Genomic DNA, 20,153 nt, shown 5'->3' on the forward strand with positions numbered 1-20,153 from the left:
AGCCCACAATTTGTTCTAATAAGGTCAAACAACGTTTAGTACGAAACCCATATTTTCGACCCAAAATCTAGTAAGATTCTAGTAATTTTCTAGTTACAAATCGAGGGTATACTACCCCCTTAAGGGGCTAGTCGACCCAAAATCTAGTAAGATTCTAGTAAATAGAAAATATCTAGCAAATAACTAGAATCTTACTAGAAAGAATGGGTTCGGAACTAAACGTTGTTTGACCTTATACGAGCATATTTTGAGCTGGGTGAGGGCTCATTCGAAAGAGGAAGGTTCAACGCAGCGCGCTTTTCTCATCTCATAAGTCAAAAAAGTCTATTAGAGACAGAAAATGCATTGAAATCTGCGGGATTTTTTCCTAGATTTTTTCTCTACTTTGGGCCCTCATATTATTAATTATTAACATAATCTCGTTAACCTCGTGAGAAAAGCGCGCTGCGTCTAACCTTCCTCTTTCGAATGAGCCCTCACACAGCCCACAATTTGTTCTAATAAGGTCAAACAACGTTTAGTACGAAACCCATATTTTCGACCCAAAATCTAGTAAGATTCTAGTAATTTTCTAGTTACAAATCGAGGGTAGACTAGCCCCTGACTGATTCAGTAACTGAATTTAGTCGATAGGTTTCAGTCGTTTACAGGTTATTCTCGTATTTACTCTTATTCTCGATGTTCGCTTGTTGAATGAATAGTATGACGTAGGACAGTATGGGACAGTACAGAGATATTAAATTTCGTGATTGAATGATTTTGTCTTTATTTAATAATAAATTCATACACTACGTTATAAATATAAATGTACACAATTTATTTATATCACATATATAGTTTATATTGCATAAATAGCAATAAGATTTTAACATCCAATATGAATTAAAGTATTGAAATATCTATTACATATTTCATTACTTGCATATTTGCACGTCCTGTCATAATTATGTATTTCTAACCTTTTCGTTTCATCGTCTGACACTGACATTTGAAATTTCAAGATGGCGACGTGTAAACAGTCGACTGAAAATAGTAACCCCACCACTACTAAATTCAGTCGATAGTTTAAAAAATCAGTCGACTGAAAATAGTAGTTGAATACTATCGATTTAGTCGATAGTTTTTAGTCGATGGTGCCCATCACTAATTCCCCTGATAACCAAATTCTCGATTTTTGCCTGGGATTCTCCGCGCGTATTAGTAGCTATTTTTGCCGTCTAATAGCGGAGGGCAATAGCAGAAGGCAAATTGAAGGCAGCCGGCCGGCCGAAGCTGAATTTGTTTAAGAGGGCAGTACCGTCGCGTCTACTGATCTGATTGGCTAATATCGTTTTACAGGGCCGCATCGTCGGTGAGGGTAGTTCGCACTGATGTGGCAGATGTCAGCAGCGAAGTAATCGAGCGCACGAGGAAGAAGATCGATCGACACCAATCGATACGATCAGCGTGTCGTTCGGAATAACGCAAACGGTCGTGCGCAGGCGCGGCAGCTCCCCACTACGCACAGATGCACATTTTGTGCACATGCAAATTTTACTTATTCTCATATTTATGTTATTTTTCTTAGACTGCGGATCTTTATGCGAAATAAAAATTGTCTGCATAGATTGCAAGAGATGGAAACTATAAAAATTGCATTGCCATACCATTTTCTCTACAGTTCAATTTCAATTCATTACATTTCGAAATTTATTGAAATGTGTTTATGGAAAAAAAGTGTCGTTCGACGGAAAAGAAAATTTATATTTTTTGTATGACTACTATACACTTATTTTAATGTTTAAATATTAATAATTTTAAATTCAGACTACTCAATATCAGAAGGGATAATAAATGAATGAAGTAGGAAATAATAAATATTATATTTTTTCATTTAGTTTGATTATTTTTCTTTATTAATCAACTATTAGTCAAATTTTTACAAACCTTGACTTGCGCGAACACAGAAGATGATTTGCAGGACAAATCTGATAAACAGGTTCTGGAAGATCAGTTTTCTTCGTAACTCCTCCCGTGAATCGCTCGAGTACAGTGCTGCTCTCACCGCATTTCTTCTTGGTTGAAAATGGTTGAAAAGAGGATTGTCTTATTATACAGACCTGCACAGACCTGGGCGACGCTGGCTCGAAAAATACATGTTGCTGTTGCTGCTTCTCACCAAAGAGGACTGAAGAGGACTAATTCTGACTAATCCTCTTTGCTTCTCACCTTCTCTTGCTCAGTAACACTCAATTACACTCAGTAAGACAGTTCCAGTCCCCACGTCATCCACTCCGACAAAGGATGAGTTGCAGGCTGCAAATGGCTGCAACTTGCAGCAACATGTGTTTTTCGAGCCAGCGTCGCCCAGATCTGTTATTATATTCGCCAATCACATCATCACATCAGTACGACTCGACGGTACTGCCCTCTTAAACAAATTCAGCTTCGGCCGGCCGGCTGCCTTCAATTTGCCTTCGGCTATTGCCCTCCGCTATTAGACGGCAAAAATAGCTACTAATACGCGCGGAGAATCCCAGGCAAAAATCGAGTTAATCCCACCTTGAGCAACTCGAACAATAACGCAGCTCGGAACGGGCCAATTCTTAGCTCTAGGTAGGATCTACCCTCGGCAGGCCTGGTTATCAGGGCCCGCTGTGCGCCAAACAGCCGTGTGCGCCATAGAGCTGTGTCCAATTGAGCGTGCGCCAAAGAGCTGTGCGCCATAGAGCCACCCCCGTGACGGTTCGGTCACTTTCTGGCGACACTGCTTATAGCCCTCTAGCGGTGAACGGTGAACGTGAATTATACCGCCATTGCCGTGTCAACGGATGACGGATACGTTTACATTCTTCATGTTGCGATTGCGTGTTTTGTCGTGGTTTTCACTCAAAAACAGTTGACTATTTATGTAGGTAGTGGAGAAAAGTAAAAAATATTCTATCTATTCAATCTATCAATGTTTTATTACTGTATGTATTATTAGTAAAATATGTGAACACTTATAGCTATTAGTTGTAATACACTTTCACGAACCTATCCCGCGCAGTATCGCTTTTTGAAAAGAAGTGGCTTTGCTAATTTTATATGATATACATACATACAGGTAGGTCCTAACGTATTTAATAATCAACCGAAATTTTATCACTTTTCTCGTTGTCACAGATTAATCGTTCACTTGTAAAAGAAACTACATGTTTTGAATTTCGTCGAACACGATAATTCATAAATAAGTCGCGTACACTTTGCAACTCAACTTTTTATGAACATGCATCTATGAAGCGACAAATTCCGAAGTGTATTTTAAGAAAAAGTATTCTATTTTACGTATCAATATCAGAGGGACTGTTTGTTATATTAATACGGTGCTTCAAATTGTACACGAGTTTTTCAATTTACGTTGAAACTACCGAACCCTAAAAATAAGGGTTAACTTCGATATAGTTTATAATAATCACTAAATAGACAGCGGATTTTATGCACTTATGAGAAAAATGAGTAGGTGTGATTTAAAACAGTAATAACATTCGAAGAATTTAAAAATACTGTTATATTAGTTTTAACCCATTAACCATGTTAACAAAGAAAATAAATTTCTATTTCATTTCAGTTTGTTGCAATTAAAGTAGAACATTTTTATTTTGCATAAAGATCCGCTGTCTAATAATCACTTAGGAGAGTTTCTATGATTTTGATTAATGTGTTTCATTAGAAATGCATATGTTGCGTCCTCGAGGAAATAAAATGTCGAAACGCAAGTTTCTCGACCGAAAGAGATGCTGTTTTTGTGGTCTATCGGATGACAATGAATTAGAATATGGGAAGTTTTATGAACATGGCGATGTTGTCACGCATTATTATTGTTTGGTGTGTACTTTATATATAATTTTCTTTCACTCTACATAAATGCACATACACTTACGATTAATGTATTCAAATATGTAATATACTTTATAGCTACTATCTTCTAATATGGAACAGAAAGGAAGCGATGATGATGGAATTCTGGGATTTTTAGTATCGGATATAGAAAAGGAGATACGCAGAGGAAAACGATTGGTAATTGATCTCGCGAAGAAATACATAAGACGTAATTTATTGTATATCTAACATGTATTTTTCTTTTTTAAAGGCATGCTCTTATTGTAAGAAGAGTGGTGCTACTTTGGGATGTTGTAATTCCAGGTGTAAAAAGATATTTCATTATCCTTGTGGGCTAAGGGCTGGATCCTTACACCAATTTTTTGGTGAATTTAGGTATTCGCTTAATTTTCTATTATTTACAAATCAGTTTTCTTTAGAAATGGAAACAGTATTATTTCGTAGGTCGTATTGTCAGAATCATAGACCAAGACAGAAAGTAGATCTGAAGGTGAGAGATGAATTAGAGCGAATCGCCGATATTAAATGTTATATATGTTATGACAATGTAAATCCGTCTGATATAATTAATACAATATGGGCGCCGTGTTGTAAAAAAAATACGTGGTTTCATAGAAAATGTGTTCAGGTAAGTTAACTAGAATTTCTTGAAATATATTGAGTACTCTATTATATAGAGCTCTATATATCTAGATATTTTCGAACACATCCTCCATGATCTTTTAAATACGTAGAACTGCATATATCCAGTTATAAACATTATGTTTTAGCAACTAGCTATGAGTGCCGGTTACTTTTTTAAGTGTCCTTTGTGCAATGATAAAAAGAAGTTCCAGAAAGCAATGCTAGAATATGGTATTTTTATTCCTAGACAGTAAGTTTGAGGGAGATTCTGTAGATTTGATATATGTTCGGTAAATCGTTCAAATGTCGATGACCGATAAAATAACGATTTTCTTTCCAGAGATGCTTCTTGGGAACTGGAGCCAAACGCGTTTCAAGATCTTTTATACAGACACGATCAGTGCGATGCTCCAATCTGTTTATGCCCTAAAGGTAGAAAATATACCAGTATTAATGCGTAAGTGAGAATGTATTTCTTATTTTCACACAGAAGAAGTTTCTCCTATTGTATTTTTTAATTTTCAAAATACATTATAATAGAAAGTGGGAGTTAACGCTCTGTCGAACTTGTGGATCTCAGGGAATTCACATGGAGTGTGGCCAACTAAAATGGGGTACTCCAATTTGGGAATGCGTAGAATGCACTTCTATTCTAGGTGAAGCACCAATAAGTTCTATATTCTATATTTTTCGTAGGATAAATTCGACAGTGATCCATTGTAACGTCATAACGTTATTTACAGATAAATCCAACCAAAATAGTAACGTAAACACGATTCTAAGTATATTACAGTATGTATTTTTCGTTTATTTATCTGTTGTAATTACTAGTAGTAAGACTTTTAGCTAAATCGACAATAATGCATAATTATTAGACAGTGGATTTTATGCATTTATGACGAAAAAGAGTAGGTGTAATTTAAAACAGTAAAAACATTGGAAGAATTTAAAAGTACACACTGTTATAATATAATATTATTTTCAATCTATTAAACTAATTAATAAATAAATTTCTATTTCACTCCTGTTTGCTGGAAATCAGATAAAAAGTTTTTATTTTGCGTAAAGATCCACTGTCTAATAATTATTATATGCGAGTCTAACTGGTACTTGATTTATGTTTGGAATTATTTAAGGAGAAATGACTCTGACTCGGAAGAAAGTGACAGTGATATTTCTGTTGGCAAAGAATCGCCTATGCCGTACACGATAAATACACAAATTCCAGTTGAGACGCAACAGCCACCTACCATCAAGTTACGTCCTGGTCCACGGACGTTCAAATTAAAGCAACAATATGAAATTGCCAAACAAATGGAAGAGTCAGTACAAATACGTTTTGCGACATCGCGAATTTCGTTGTTTATTACACATTGAGGTTTTTCTTGTGACACAAATGTATCTTAATACTCGGCAGATTACAGAAGAGTAATAGCAGTCAACGGGATATTGAACAAACGAATACGATTTTGGATGTAGTAGACGTAGAGGAATATACAAATAAGAAACATGCTCCATCGGGAAAATCGAACTTACCGGAAAGCGGAACTTGCAAATCTGTAACGATTCCTTCAAATAATGATGTTATTATGCTCGACAGCGACGATGAAATGGTAAACATAATGAATTCATTAAAATTCCATTAGCTAGATTTTACATTAGCAAAATTTTTTAACACTAAAATATATGTGTGTACATATAAGGTAAATATACGTGTATATTACAGAGTGCATCAACCAGTTCGCTGAATGATACAATAGTCATTGCTAATATTGATGAACCTGTACAGAGTAATGTTTTTCCGTTAAAAAATGATGTCCTTAAGGATAAGGAAAGTGATACAACGATACAGAGTTCTAATTGTTTTGGAAAAGAAGTGTTACACACGAACAGTGCAACAGTACGACAAAATGATAGTAATAATCTAGGAGTTGCCAAGTCTGACAGATTAAAGGAACACAGTTTGCACAGTTTACAAGATAAAGAATCCATTGATTTGGAGGAAACGATACGTTTAAATGTAGAAAATGATTGCGATTCCAGTGACTCGTTGTCGAATATTCAAATTAGCAATGTTATTTCTTTAACAACCGAGGAATTTGAAGATGTGTCATTTGTTGGAAAACGGGAAACCAACAGTGATGTTCGATGTTCGTTACAGAAACCAAGTCCGAGGCCTCATTCGTCGCATTCAAGTAGTGATAATTTAAACACGCAATTGAAAAGAACAATTTACCATGTTATTACGAATTCGCTACACGCATCGGAAGATAAATCGAAGAAGGTCAGAAGAAGTCTTGACATACAATACGAAAACGAAAAGCAATCGTTGCGTGCAAATGTAGATATTAATGATAGTTCGAAGTCTAACGTATTTCGAAATAATGCTTTAGCTTCGATATCCAATACGGATATAACGCTAATTAATCAAGATAGTAATGTTGGTAATCAAATGCATTCTCGAATGGAAAAGCATTGCGATGTAAATACGGACTTTACGGATATTCGAACGTCCAATATACAGCACGCGATCAAAAAAGATTCGTCAAGAATATCAAATAATGAAATCGGATCAACGTCCTTGAAAGAACGCAAAGAAGAAGATGGCATCAGTGACAGCGGAGCAACGTCTAAAGCTAGAAATATTCAAACCGATGTAAGAAACGTAAGTATTATAATACGATATAATCTACACTGTTGTACACTCTGTGTTTCACATTATATAGATTAGTAGACTGCGGATCTTTATGCAAAATAAAAATATTCTGCATTGATCGTGGAAAACAGAAATAAAATAAAAATTGATTTCATCCTTTAATGACTTTGTTACGTTAGAAACAGCATTACAATATTCTTAAATTTTTCTAATCTATTACCGTTTTATATTTCATCCAACTAATTTTTTCATAAATGCATACAGATCCACAGTCTACATATGCATAGATTAGCATAGGGACATTTCAGATGCACAGACTGGTATATATTCTGTTACGCCTACGCATAGAGTGTAACAGAAACATTATATGCATAAATCTCTCTCTCTCTCTCTCTCTCTCTCTCTCTCTCTGTACAGCCGATAATGTCTCGAAACAGTCTCAGGTTGTTAACCCTTAAATTCATCTTTTAAAAAGTGTTCTTTTCATGCTCCAAATTTTATTTTGATCTTTTTTATTTGCATACACTTTGCACTAATATTGCTTACCATAAAACACTGTATAAATACATTTCATTATTGTTAACACTTTACTTATCTTATTTACTTCACTTATATGGTATATGTGAAGCACTTAAATATCTATTATTTTTGAAAATGGAAAACGCTGCCATGTCCTGTACACCATTGAAGTTGAAAGTATTAAAAAACTATTATCCCCAGAGTTTGGTATGGAGAAGAACACAGTATCCTCTCCCCTGTATCGAGCGACCATCGTAGCAACAATTTAAAGAAAAAGAAAATATTATACAATAAAACTCCTCTGTGTTCTATGCATTCGTTTATATTTATAGCAGCAAAGTTAAATTTCAATTTAAGGGTTAATTCTGATTGGAAGTAGGGTACGGGGATTGTGTATTCTTCTATAAATCTCCCCGTACCTTTTCTTCAGTGTATAACTTGGAATTCTAACAGTGTGACGCGGATGCAGGCACCAGTCCTGTTGCTGCAGCCAGATCAGGATACAGAATCCTCACCGGGGATGACAAGATTAGCTCCAGAAAAGAAAATATCAGACACATCTCATTGCAATCGGAAACAGCAGATCATCAAGAATCACAGACCAATATTGAGATGTGAGCTTGACTATAATATAATTAGCTTTTATAAAGTTCCAGTTACACGATCAAGGTATTCTTTCAATTGCAGGGCTACCGTATCAAATCCCAACACAATCGCCAATACCATTATTCAAAGACGAAACAGAACTAGTGAAAGTGATCACTATCGACTGATACCAGAATATATCCGTTTATGCGATTTAAAGTTCCGCGTATGTAACTCGAATAATTTGTTGGTTAGTAATACATTTTGAATAATATGATAATATATATAACAATATAGCAATAACTAGACAGCGGATCTTTATGCAATTTGCAATTTTTACAGACGAATTTTAAGAAAATGGAGTCAAATAAAATCGTATTTTCAGTGGTAGTAGTCTTTGCAGGTCTGAAATAAATAAAAATCGAATCGTATTAAATTCTGTCAAATTTTGTACTCTAGCATTTGTTTTTTTAATTTTTAGAAACCATAAATGCATAAAGATCCACACAGTCTAATTATAACTTATATAATATAATACAAGACGAGTTGGTAATTCTCAGTATTTTTCGAATTATGAGTTTACATTGATTTCGAAGCATTATTGCCGCTCGTCATTTGTAGATATTAGATATGCATCAAGTTACAAATATGCAAAGTTTCACTTTTTCTTGCAGATGATCTTATGCAATAAGTTTTCTGTAAATATTAATATGGAGAGCTCGGCCACACCAAGAAAAAATGTATCTAAATTCGATGTATCCGCGCGGAGGACCGTTCAGCAGAAGTATCACAAAACGCACAGCGAAATTTCGTCGACTTTGAAACCCGAGAGTTCTTTACATGGTAGAACAAGTACACCTATCCCAAAAGCTAAGGACAAACACGGTGTGTTTATTAGCGACCAGCCCAAGAGTTATCGCGATGATGCCAAGGAGAATTTGGATCCAATATCTGGATCGTGTAAAAGTTTAGCAGATAATGGCAACAATCCAAACGAAGACAGCAATACGTCAAATTCTGTGTACAATTCATCGAAAACAATCGAAGAGGATAGCAAATGGCATCATCGAGAGAGCGTTAATTTATCAACCGATTCCGAAAATATTTATAACACGGACGAGCTTGTTACACACGCGAACGACAAGTGCTTTCGAAATGCTAACAGTGTAAAACAAAATCTTCGAAAGATCGGAAGCGTTGAAAGTATGAGTAACAACGATCTTATTGACGCTGCAAAATCATTTTGTGCCAATGGTAAACCGGAGAACAAGAAGAAGAATGTAAACGGGAACGGAGACCACCTTAAAATAAGCATCGACTTGGAGAAGATAGAAAGCTTTATCGACACTAATCCACAGTTGTTTTCGAATAGCAGAAGAAAGAACGAAGAGCGAAACCTCGACGAAGTGGGCCTCTTGAAGGAGTGGAACGACATAAGCGGAAGAATTAGTATGCCGAATAATCATATTGCGAATTCTTTGGTGGATGAGTCAAAGCACCTTGGAAATTTTTCGTTGTCTTTGAAATCGAATGGAAATCGAATAGCAGAATTGAAAAGTTACGTAAATGAAGATAATGACATAAAAACCGATAGCGAGATAATATCTGCAGACACTACGGAGTCAGGTACAAGATATTTCAATACATTTTTCATTTAGTCACCCGAAAAGCGATGTAAAGTGGACCGATTGTCATTTTGAAGAACGTTTATTCAATAGATAACGTAACACAAATATATGTATATTTATTTAAAGAATACGAAAGTATTAATCTAACTGTACCATTGGGAAGCATTTTTCTAAATCCGATACGTTTTTTCATGCAGTACACAACTGTCGTAAGTAGTATAGTAGTACCTAAACTTTGTTAGTGATACATACTATGTCTAATTTACCATACTTTTTAAAGTACAAGTGGGTAAATCTATAATTTTTAATTCCGTATATGCGACATTTCCACTCTAACGTATTGTTTAACAATTGTAGTCTCTGTATTAATTTAATTGGTATTATATAGATATTTTATTAAAAAAAAAACAAATTGTAATTTTTCCGGTTTTCTTTTATTCATTACTTTTTGGGACAATAGATAAATAATAACATGTGCGTAATAAAATCATCGTATACACTGCCCTAATTGTCTCGATCGAGGTATTTTTCGTTAGGAATTTATAACCATTTCTTATCATTTCTTCCATGAACTTACAGGATACGTGATAAGCGTAATATGTAATCTTGATCCGCAAAAAATGATCGAAATCAAAGTCGAAATCAGGCGATGAATGTGTATTTATGTGATTACCTTATATTACAATAGAATTGCTATGAAACACATGTAGAATGAAAAACAGGTGGCTTCATATATGCTTTTAGATCTTTTGTTACAAAAATTGTTGTCTTTGTAAAAAAGAGTTTAATAACTGCGACCAAACAACGTATAAAATTTCGGTTTACTCTGGCAACTAGGGTAGATGCATTTTTGTTTACCAAGAGCTTCGGTTGGCTGTTCGAACGGTATGCAAAGACTTTTAGCGCCCATTGAGAGAGCTCCAGGCTCCTCCCCTGCATTCTCGCTGTAAGTGTCGAATTAAATGTTGAATCATATTTCTGGCAAGTTAGAGAAAGAGAGAGACTAACACAAGCGAATAACACTTACCGCGCGCTATCGGCTTTAATGTTATCTTCGCAGGATGGTTCACCGCAAAACGGCGATAAAAGTATATTCTTTTTATTTAGTTCCAAACAAAAGTCATCCCAGTTTTGAATGCGTTTAATATGCTCGTTCAAATTTTTTCTGGCTCTATTAAAGAAAATATTAATCGATTGTGTCAGTATAACTGTGGGCAAAACCGAGGTTGTTTATGTTTACAGTTTATAGTATACCATTCTGGACTTACTTTTCAAGCATACTCGATTGTATATCAGTGAATAGGGTGTGCAATGCAAAAAGTACTTCCGGCCTCTTCGCAACTACCTTCTCGCCAGTGTCTCTACGTACGAATGTTACTTGATTCTTTTCCAAGTCCTTAGGACCCAACTCAATCCTCACGGGCACCCCTTTTAGTTCCCAGTGATTGAATTTCCACCCTGGAGTTCGGTTGCTACGATAATCAGCTTCCACTCGAAGGTTTTTATCTTTCGATAGCTCGTCCAGCAACTTGTTACATTCGGCGGACAAACGTTCTCTTTGTTCTGCCGTTGTATTAGCTGTGATACCGCAAGGTACTATGATTGCTTGAATACAGGCTACGTTTGGTGGGAGCACCAAACCTTTATCGTCACCGTGAACCTGCAACAACAAGTAGCGTGACCATGATCATCGACCAGGATTCTCCCAAGTCGTAAGTAATTCTACTGAAGGACGTAAACCAAAATTAGCTCGCGTACCATTATCATAACACCTATCGTTCTAGTCGTCAAGCCCCATGAATTCTGATATACAAACGTTTTCTCGTCTCCTTCTGTCGCACCCTCCACTTGAATGTTGAACATTTTCGAGAAGTTTTGTCCCAAATGGTGACTGGTTGCTCCTTGTATAGCACGACCGCTCGTCAAGATGAAGGCCTCGACAGTGGTGGTGTAATCCCCACCGGCAAACTTCTCTTTCTCAGTTTTACGACCTTTAACGACAGGTATTGCTAACAAGTCTTCGTATACTTTTGCATACAAATCTAAAATGAGCATCACCTCCTCGTCCGCCTCGGCTTTAGTAGCGAAAGCAGAGTGACCCTCTTGCCACAGAAATTCTCTTGTGCGCAAGAAAGGCTTGGGATCCTTGAATTCCCACCTTACCACGTTGTTCCACTGATTCAATTTCAAGGGAAGTTCGGTGTCAGACTTCAACCACTTGGCGTAGGCCGGATACATTCCAGTCTCTGATGTAGGCCTGATGGCAATTGGTTCCGCTAAATCAGATTCCCCGCACTTCGTAACCCATGCAACTTCTGGTGCAAAGTCGGCTACGTGCGCCTTCTCTTTCTCCAAAACCGCCCGTGTCACGAAAATAGGAAAATAGCATTCTTGTACACCCATTTCTGTTATTTCCTTGTCGATGTAGGCTTTTACTATTTTCCATATTGCGAAACTCCATGGACGAAGGACGTAACAGCCGGATACGTCGTAATACTCGATCATACCACTTTTAGTGATAATTTGAGAGTACCACTCGAAGAAGTTTTCTTCTTTCTTCGCTTCCATTCCTAATCTAGTTCCAGTTTTTCCACCATCCGCATCTTTTGCTCCTTCGCTTTTAGCTATTTCTCTGCTAGGAGTATTATTCTGTTTTTCACTCTTGGATGTGTCTTTTTTCTTCTTCGAGCTTGCATCTGGCTTATCTTGCTTCTCTGGTTTCCATTCTTCGCCTGCGATCGTTTTATAATTACTCTTCAACTCCAAAAGAACTTTGACTTCGACATCGATGATATTCTTCTCGGCCTTGGACGATTTTAACTGCCTCACTTTATCTCCCTGTTTTCGTATGCTTTCCGAGAGCTGATCAATTTTCGGCTTTTCCTTAATTTTCGCATCTAATGCTGGAGCAGCGGTAGATGGTTTCCATTCCTGACCAGTCGCGGCTTTGAAGTCCGCCTTCAGTTTAAGAAGCAACTTCACTTCTTGATCGATTACATCTTTTCCTGCTTTCGAAACCTTCAACTGTCTTACTTTATTCCCCTGCTTTTGTACACTTTCCGACAGCTGATCAGCATTAAGCTTATCTTTAATTGCGGCCTGATTTGCTGCAGTGGTAGGTGGTTTCCATTCCTGACCAGTCACAGCTTTGTAATCGCTCTTTAGTTTAAGAAGTAACTTCACTTCTTGATCAACGACATTCTTGTCTGCCTTGGACGATTTTAGCTGTCTCACTTTGTCTCCTTGTTTTTGTATATTTCCCGAGAGTTGATCAAGGTCGAGCTTTTCTTCGTTCTCGGCAAATGTTCCTGCGGAGGAGTCGGTACCTGTTGTCTTCTTGTACTCTGCTCTCAAAGTAGAAAGACGTTGCTTTTCTTCGTTTATTTTGGCCATTAATTCTTGGATTTTGCTCTCTTGTCGGCTGATGTCTTCGGCTAATTTATCTTGATTCTTTTTAACGATTGCTACGGTTGCCGTTGCCGCTTGCGTTGGCTTATTCGGAGTCGCTTCCGGCTTCCAGTCTTTCCCAAAACACGCTTTATAATCGGCTTTTAAGTTTAGAAGCAGTTTCACCTCCGTATCGATCAAAGCTTTATCTGCTTTTTGAGATTTTAAATTACGCACTTTGTCACCTTGAGCAATAATTTTCTCGTTCAACGTGTCTTGTGGAACGTCCGACACACTTCTCTGCGGCGACTCTTTGGTCGTCTTCGTCGATGTTGTGGGTGCAGTTTTTGTTGCACCGGTGGTGTGTCCGTCTGGTATATGAAACAGAATCAAAGGTTGCTCCCTGGAAGAGAATGGGCTAGCAGGTGCGTAAGGTATGTCGCATATGAAAAATCCTTTCCTCTGCAATTGAATGATTTCTCCTTTTTTCACGCGTTTCAATTCTTGTTCCCCGATCATGTGTACCTCTACCTGAAGTGTAGATATATGTATGTATATATCTTATATAATAAAACATTAATTAATTAATTGACTACATTTACAATCACCGACGAGAATAGAAGAGAAGATGAAGAACATACTCTTGTATTTTTAGCAATGAAATCTTTATAGTCGTCATCTTTCGCCAAAACTGGTTTGCTGATAATATGGTCAAAATACACGGCGTAACATGGTATTAGAATAGTTTTATCGATATTGTTGTCGTTGTTATCGGATGGTGTTGATAACCACGTGATCTTCAATGTATTCTTGTAATCTTTGTTCTCCAAATTCAATCGCGCTAGTACTTTTTGAACGAACGCACCGTTTCTTTCAAGTTTTGTTATTAATATATTTCCCCAATTGATGAAGGTCGCATTTTGGTTTTCAACCAACATATCTGCGTCGTCTTTCTCTATGTACACTACCGAACTCGTCGATACTTGTTTGGTGCCTTTAGAAGGATCTTTCGGGTGATTCTGAACCGTTAGCCACTGTTCGTTTGCGTTATCTATATGAACTGGAATCAGTTTTTCGTAATCTAAAGCAGTATATCTGAAAATGAAGTGACATGAAAACGGTGTTTACCGTCTTATACAAATAATAGTCGAGTAAACGTGTCAATTAACACTAAACCTACCAGGACGGGTCAAATGACCCATTTTAGATTTTTTATTTGACAATTATTGAAATTGTAAAGGTATTTTCATGGGAATTTATCGAATATATTTTTTGACTCCATTATATATTATAATAAAAATCGCACAAAATATAAATAAATTTAATCTTGTCATTTTTATAATACTATACACATCAGTCACTTTTGATGGTCGGTAGGTTTAATGTTGGATGCAAATGGAGGGAAAAGATGTGAAGGAGGTAGTAAAAGAAATATGGGAGAAGATGGGGACAAGGATGGAGGGAATAAGGGAAATAAATCAGATAGGAAAGATAGGGAGAGTGGGGCACGAGATGGTGCTGCTAAAAATGATGGACAGGGATCAAAAAAGAAAGATAATGGAGGAGAAGAGGAAACTGAGGGGAAGAAAAGAAAGAATAGAGGACGACCTAACGGAGGAGGAGAGGAGAGCAAAGTGGAAAATAGAAAGGGAGACAGAGGAGGAGAGGGGGAAGGGGAAGAATATGCAAGTAGGTTACATGAAGATGTGGGTGAATGGAAAGATGAAGAAGTTGAATGAAATTGAGGAAAACTGGATGGAAGAGCAGGGAAACGAGTAGGGGAGGAAAGGGGGGACAGAAGGGAAGAAAACAGGGAATAAAATTGGTTTCTGGAATGTGGCAGGATTGAGTAATAAGGACGACGAGTTCTGGAAATTTGGGCTAGAAGAGTGGGATGTCATAATTCATTTGAGACGTGGACCAATTCGTCTATGAAAATTTTGAGACCAACTTACCGAGCGGCGATTGGATCGATAACTTTCCTGTTAAATGCCCATATTTTATCCCACTCCATGAAAACAACAGATTTTGAGCTACCCTGAGCAATTATAAATTGCTTTAAGCCCTCGACGGTCATTCCCCTTCTTAAAATACCCCTTACTGTTGGAAAACGCGGATCATCCCACCCGTCAACGAGGTTTTCATCAACGAACCATGTTAATTTTCGTTTCGAGAGTACCGTGTTGGTCATATTCAAACGCGAGTATTCCCATATGTAAGGACGTCTCAAGCCTAGAACATCGATTATCCAATAAAATTGGGCATCCCTGTCATGGTATTCCGTTGTACGTAAAGTGTGGCTAACATTTTCAATAGCGTCGACAATGGGACAAGCGAAATCATACGTTGGATACACCCTAGCAAAGAATAAAAATATTATTGTATATAGGATTTATGTTTAGAACTTTTAGTATCTCTATACTCTATGCATGCATGATTACTTGTATTTCGTTCCTGTTCGAGGATGAGGCTCTGGTTTACATCTGTATATCGTTGGGTCCCGCAAACAACCGTTCACCGACTCATAATCAATTTTCGCTCTAACACAACATTCTTGACCCTTTGCAGTCCCTTGTTGCATATCGTTCCATAGTTGAAGATTCTTTTCAATTGCTACAGCGAAAAAAGAAAGAAGAAATAGTTTACATTCGCGACATGTAAATATGTATGTGTATTCGCATACATTTCAAATTCAACACCGTTCTGTGTTCTAAGGCAATGGTCCCCAACCTCCGGGCCGCCCAAGGAACATTAAATATTACAATTAAATTAAAATTATCAAATCAAGACAATCTAAAATATAAACAATCAACGTCCCCCCCCACCCCCCTGTCAGCGGACCGCGGTAAAATTATCAAACGTTGACCGTTCCGCGGCGATAAAAAGATTGGGTAGCACTATTCTAAGGCATTGATTCTTACAATTATTTCTATTCGATGACATTAATTTTTGATCGCGTTGCTCTTTCATTGCGTTAGCAGGAGTATCATCCACGTATGCTTTTCCCTCTTGTATTAATTTGGTACAATACTCCAACATCAAATCAAAGTAATCGGAAGAATGTGTAAAACGGTCAGGCTTAATTTGCAGTAATTCTAAATCTTCTAAAATTGCTTTCTCGAATTCTACAGTTTCTTTTGCAGGATTTGTGTCGTCGAATCTCATAATAAGTTGTCCTTTGAAGGCTTCCGCATAATACTGATTCAACAAAGCTGCTTTGGCATGACCGATATGTAGAAATCCGCTTGCTTCTGGTGGGAAACGTACTACGACCTACGACATAGGATTAGATAATCTAAATATCTGTCTTATTCATCGTTGTATAAAAATTTCTCTGTCAACCTTATATGTATACTATCTAGCTGATAATTTTTTTTTTGAACGATCGAATTACTCACTTTTCCCATTTCTGCTCCTGGCAAATCGATGAATTTACCTTCTTGTTTTCTCTGGCCAGTTTGTTTGTTAGTAGCTTTTTCAGATTTCATATTGTTAACTGCAATTATTTTGGCATTCTTCTTAATCGAGGACAACACCTCTGCAACAGCAGGCAGTGAAAGTATTTGTTTGTACCATCTACTTATATTAACAAATTGTTTCTTGAACTTTGTTAAAAACTCTTTATCCAGAAGCGAGCAAAATACAGAGATATCGGCTAGCGTTAACCTCTTAGAAACCAACCAAGTGGTTGTCATCAATATGTTGTCCAAATATCGCAGAGTATCCTCCTTTAGCGGATGGGATACAAGAGGTCCAATCACAAAGGACAACCAATGATCGACTTCAGTTTTTTCAACAGGACTGACATCCCCTAAACAAGAGATACAATAGTAAATATTAAGCGAGCGTATAAAGATAAGAAATATATAAAATAAAAGATAAGACTAAATCTATATATACACACCATATAGATCTATGCATGTAGTTCTTGCAAAGAAACGAACCACTTCGTTACTGTTCTCCGCTAACACTTTATTTTGACTATTTGTCAATTGAATGCTTCTATCGTTGTTCCAATCATCGCTCCAAAGTACCTCGATTTTGCCCTTGTTTTCAGAGTTAATTAATTCTGCTACTATCAAGGCGTCTACATAAAAAAATATATACTAATTCATGGTATTAAGTCGACAAAGTATACAGATACAACGAAATTTTTATTGGTGTAAGAGTACGCTACATTTTATCAAAGATTGAATCAGCTATTCTGATACCTACAATTTCTAACAAATGGAGTGTATTCTCGGTAATCAACGGTAGTGCTTTGAAATATATGAAAAAAAATTGGATAAATCAAAGTAGTCGGCATATTGTAATTGCCGACATCTGCTATGAATACCTCTCAAAACAAACATTGATTTATTACAATTGTTTAAATTACAAGTAATATGACAATTAGTTAACACGTAGCTAACCTGTCGGTGGATTACTAGAGTTGACCGTAAGTTTGTAAGTCATTTTTCTCTGTACGATTCAAATAAAATAATAACATTCATAAATACGTTCACGTTGGTTAGAACAGTTTCTCCACCACGTGTATAGTCATAACCAAAGAATATTAGATAGAGGTGACACTCCCATAAGAGCCCTATGCACAGCCTACTCTAGTACTAGCCCTGATAACCAGGCCTGCCGTGGGTAGATCCTACCTAGAGCTGAGAATTGGCCATGGATATAGGAATATAGGGATGGAGCATGTCGTTGCGGGGTGGAAGTCATTTTCAGGGGGGGACGAGGTAGAAGCATGGAATTATGGGTTGGAATTGCATCTTTTTCATTGGCTGTGTCCGGCGCAAGCGCAGTACGTCATAAATATTTTTGAAAACGTCACATATTCTCACAATACTCATCACGTTACTCTGGTCATCAGAGAGGGTTACATTATTTCTCCTCGATTTTCTCGATTTCTCAGTTCTGACTGCTGGGCTGCACTAAAAGGTTATGTAACTGTATGTAACCCATAGACATATAGAGATAGACTGCGCCGTCTTATGGGCGAGTTGAAGCCCACAATGGCGGCGCGCGGTACAAAGAGTGAGAGAGAGAGCATTAGCCGGGGTCCATAGCGCTCTCTTTCTATATGATGTGTCGACACATCAATTAGAAAGAGAGCGCTATGGACCCCGGCTAATGCTCTCTCTCTCTCGCACGCCGCCATTGTGGGCTTCAGCGCTTCGTTCAGGCCGCGCAGTCTATCTCTATATGTCTATGATGTAACCATGCATGCTTCTACCTCGTCCCCTCCGGAAAAGAAATCACCCCCCTTGCCCAAAATGCTAGCTCATGCTCCATCCCTATATTCCTATATCCATGGAATTGGCCCGTTCCGAGCTGCGTTACGCTTCGAGTTGGGGGGTAGTATATCCTCGATTTGTAACTAGAAAGGAACTAGAATCTTACCAGAAAAATGGCTCGAAACATGCCCTGATAGCACAGTTTGGAACTGCCAGGAATAGTCCAGAGCGTGGAGTGAATTTGGAGGGCAGTATGGTTCCAGACGCCGCTTATTGGCTGCTCGGAGCAATGGTTGGAGTACATCTAGAAAGAGTGTGGAGTTGCATGCCAGTGGGCTTCCGAAAACGATTACAGGTGTACAAAGTCCGCCGTCACAGCATCTAGAGGGCAGCTTCTTCCTTCCAGATGGAAGGCAGCTCGTGGAGTCTGTGTGGAACGGTGGATGCCGTTATACAGGGCAGCACCGTCGGTGAGGTTATGTCAGTAATGTTGGTAATGTCGGTGAAATGAATTTCTACACATTGTACAAATATGTAGCAGTCTTCCTTTTTACCGACAATTCCAAATACCGATTCTGAATGAAAACGAAATAATAAACCCGATATAAAAAAATATTAAATTTTATTTATTTCTATTATATCTATATTATTTTTCCTAGACTGCGGATCTTTGTGCAAAATAAAAATTGTCTGCATCGATCGCAAGAGAGATGGAAACTATATGTACAAATTGAATGTTACGTTCTTCCCCCCTTGCCGTAATTTTCTTTACAGTTACATTAAGAGTAAACCTACACATAAATCAATAAACTAGTAATACATTAATTATCCCCTAATACGTACAGTTACACGAATTAATATTCGGACGATCTAAAGAAGATGATAACTTTTTTAATATTGTACTATACGATTCGAACTTTTTGGGGAGCTAGAGCAGTTAGTTTACTGCAGGATGTGAAAAGAAATTTTTTCAAAAATTGCATTTGGTCGGAATTGCAGAGAAAATACTAAAAGTTACATTTTACAACTTTTTCGCGCGGGCCTATATTGAAAATTTAAAATGTACGTTTTGTAGGCCTGCGTAAATAATGTGCACTGTGAAAGTTTCATCGAAATCGGTTGATGCGGGAAAAAACGACAGGCCTTGAAAGATGTAAGAATTCTTCGATGTAGGCTGAAAATCTGCGATTTTTACCATCTTTAAACGTTTGTAGCTCATTGCAACGTCAACCGATTTTGACGAAATTTTCAAAATATGTTTAGTCGACACAGATCTACAAAGCGTATTTTTCAATTTTTCAATATGGGCTCACATAAAAAAGTTGTAAAATGCAACTCTTAGTATTTTTTCATACAATCCCGATCAATTGCAATTTTTGAAAAAATTTCTTTTCACATCCTGTAGTAAACTAATTGCTGTAGCTCCCCAAAAAAGTTCAAATCGTTTAGTACAGTATTAAAAAAGTTCTCGTCTTTTTTAGAACGTCCGAATATTAATTCGAGTAATTGCAGTTCCCGTATAGCCTTTTTCCAGGATTGCAAGGATGCGGGATTCGCCTCTTCTCATCTCTCGATAATAATACAAACACGGGGTTTCTCACTAGTTAAAAACGCTAGATAAAAGATCGATCTAGGGCCCCATCTCCCTCAAAGGTCCTATTT

General features: G+C 37.3%; 2 protein-coding genes across 6 annotated transcripts; one reads left to right on the plus strand and one right to left on the minus strand.

Moving 5' to 3' along the window:
• Positions 1–2,769: 2,769 nt before the first annotated feature.
• LOC143207744 (uncharacterized) lies at positions 2,770–9,903 on the plus strand. 4 transcript variants are annotated; one of them, XM_076421517.1, is made up of 15 exons: positions 2,770–3,085; positions 3,692–3,846; positions 3,937–4,038; positions 4,112–4,236; positions 4,306–4,489; positions 4,632–4,735; positions 4,826–4,942; positions 5,026–5,141; positions 5,229–5,277; positions 5,622–5,807; positions 5,903–6,098; positions 6,212–7,150; positions 8,114–8,274; positions 8,348–8,495; positions 8,920–9,903. In XM_076421517.1, exons 1-15 carry the CDS (start codon positions 3,067–3,069, stop codon positions 9,901–9,903), a joined length of 3,585 nt encoding a protein of 1,194 aa, XP_076277632.1. In that variant the 5' UTR covers positions 2,770–3,066. The 4 variants fall into 4 exon arrangements, with proteins under 4 accessions (XP_076277632.1, XP_076277633.1, XP_076277631.1 ...); XM_076421518.1 differs by having other exon boundaries at positions 2,872–2,890; XM_076421516.1 differs by lacking the exon at positions 2,770–3,085 and adding an exon at positions 3,115–3,292 and having other exon boundaries at positions 5,625–5,807.
• Positions 9,904–10,285: 382 nt separating this feature from the next.
• Positions 10,286–17,898, minus strand: Gluprors (Glutamyl-prolyl-tRNA synthetase). Of its 2 annotated transcripts, XM_076421513.1 has the most exons (11): positions 17,673–17,896; positions 17,165–17,347; positions 16,659–17,071; positions 16,182–16,533; positions 15,702–15,873; positions 15,216–15,617; positions 13,902–14,355; positions 11,632–13,791; positions 11,142–11,533; positions 10,901–11,044; positions 10,286–10,817 (listed from the first exon to the last, which is right to left on the minus strand). In XM_076421513.1, exons 1-11 carry the CDS (start codon positions 17,713–17,715, stop codon positions 10,658–10,660), a joined length of 4,875 nt encoding a protein of 1,624 aa, XP_076277628.1. In that variant the 5' UTR covers positions 17,716–17,896; the 3' UTR covers positions 10,286–10,657. The 2 variants fall into 2 exon arrangements, with proteins under 2 accessions (XP_076277628.1, XP_076277629.1); XM_076421514.1 differs by lacking the exons at positions 10,286–10,817; positions 10,901–11,044; positions 11,142–11,533 and having other exon boundaries at positions 11,725–11,864; positions 11,932–13,791; positions 17,673–17,898.
• Between the last annotated feature and the right edge of the window lie 2,255 nt (positions 17,899–20,153).

Source organism: Lasioglossum baleicum, chromosome 4, assembly GCF_051020765.1.
Source record: "Lasioglossum baleicum chromosome 4, iyLasBale1, whole genome shotgun sequence".
Lineage (NCBI taxonomy): Eukaryota > Metazoa > Arthropoda > Insecta > Hymenoptera > Halictidae > Lasioglossum > Lasioglossum baleicum.

Bases quoted from the DNA above. Each gene is read 5' to 3' on its own strand.
- Gluprors (XM_076421513.1), bottom strand. From the start codon at position 17,715: ATGACTTACAAACTTACGGTCAACTCTAGTAATCCACCGACAG. The intron at 11,534-11,631 runs GTACGCGAGCTA...TTGTTGTTGCAG, and splicing joins CGATAGGTGTTATGATAATG to GTTCACGGTGACGATAAAGG. The intron at 10,818-10,900 runs GTAAGTGTTATT...CGACACTTACAG, and splicing joins ATTAAAGCCGATAGCGCGCG to CGAGAATGCAGGGGAGGAGC.
- LOC143207744 (XM_076421515.1), top strand. From the start codon at position 3,256: ATGAAGCGACAAATTCCGAAGTGTATTTTAAGAAAAA. The intron at 5,808-5,902 runs GTCAGTACAAAT...AATACTCGGCAG, and splicing joins ATTGCCAAACAAATGGAAGA to ATTACAGAAGAGTAATAGCA. The intron at 8,496-8,919 runs GTTAGTAATACA...TTTTTCTTGCAG, and splicing joins GTAACTCGAATAATTTGTTG to ATGATCTTATGCAATAAGTT.